The sequence below is a fragment of the Pterocles gutturalis genome, unplaced genomic scaffold (assembly GCF_000699245.1).
Source record: "Pterocles gutturalis isolate BGI_N339 unplaced genomic scaffold, ASM69924v1 scaffold9840, whole genome shotgun sequence".
In the NCBI taxonomy this organism is placed as follows: Eukaryota; Metazoa; Chordata; class Aves; order Pterocliformes; family Pteroclidae; genus Pterocles; species Pterocles gutturalis.
This window is the reverse complement of record NW_010143399.1, coordinates 1-738: the sequence shown is the minus strand read 5'-3', so window position 1 is coordinate 738 and position 738 is coordinate 1. Positions and strand designations below refer to the sequence as shown.

At 52.8% G+C, this 738-nt stretch overlaps 1 protein-coding gene across 1 annotated transcript in view; it reads right to left on the bottom strand.

Moving 5' to 3' along the window:
• LOC104469967 (adenosine deaminase-like protein) overlaps positions 1–209 on the bottom strand; it is a gene marked incomplete at its 3' end in the record, with an annotated part of 4,475 nt that extends 4,266 nt beyond the window's left edge. The window contains exon 1 of the mRNA XM_010084718.1: positions 90–209. Within this exon, the coding sequence (XP_010083020.1) occupies positions 90–209 (120 nt within the window). The remainder of the gene's footprint in view (positions 1–89) is intronic.
• Positions 210–738: the final 529 nt, after the last annotated feature.

Below are 738 nucleotides of genomic sequence, written 5' to 3'. Positions count from 1 at the left end.
AATACGGATTCACGACCTCTTTCCCCATCCACTTCAAGTTAAATGTACGTGTGTGTTGTTCAAAAATAGCAAGATCTGTATATACTCACCTTTCCTTTTTTCATACTTTGAAGGTTTAACTCACGCTGGAAATCCAGCAAGATGGTACCTCTGCCCACCAGCAGCACCTGGAGGAATCGCCCTCCTTTGTCTGGGACTGCCTTCTGCATGACTCGCTCTGGGAAACCTGCCTTTGGGGTCCAAACCTCTGATCCTCAGCCCCACTCCTCACCTCACCTGTGCTCCTGCTTATGATCTCTTGGCTGGTGGCATCGGGAACAGTTCCCCAGTGCCCGCCCAGCTCATTCAGAATGTATCTGCAAAGCATCTGCCCTGGGACCTGCCCCCCGCCCCCCTGGAACGCATCCCTTCTCACTGTGAAAAGAGAAATTGGGAGAAATATTTCTTCAAGCCTCTGACTGGAAAACACTTTGAAATTGTAAATCCTTCAAGATTTAATTTGAATTTAGTGAAGTGCAGCTGAACACCAGGAGCTGTGGCCGGGCACCGCCTCCCCGCCTCTGGAATCGGGGCAGGTGCCCACCCCTGCCACCACCACGACACTGAACCTTTCACAGTCCCACAGGTGAAACACCTCACAGAATCCAGTCAGACGTGACACATAAACCTTGAGAAATACCCGGCGGAGCAGCAGCCTGAGATACAAGGACGGCGGGGGCTGCTGGGGGCTCGCCGCGG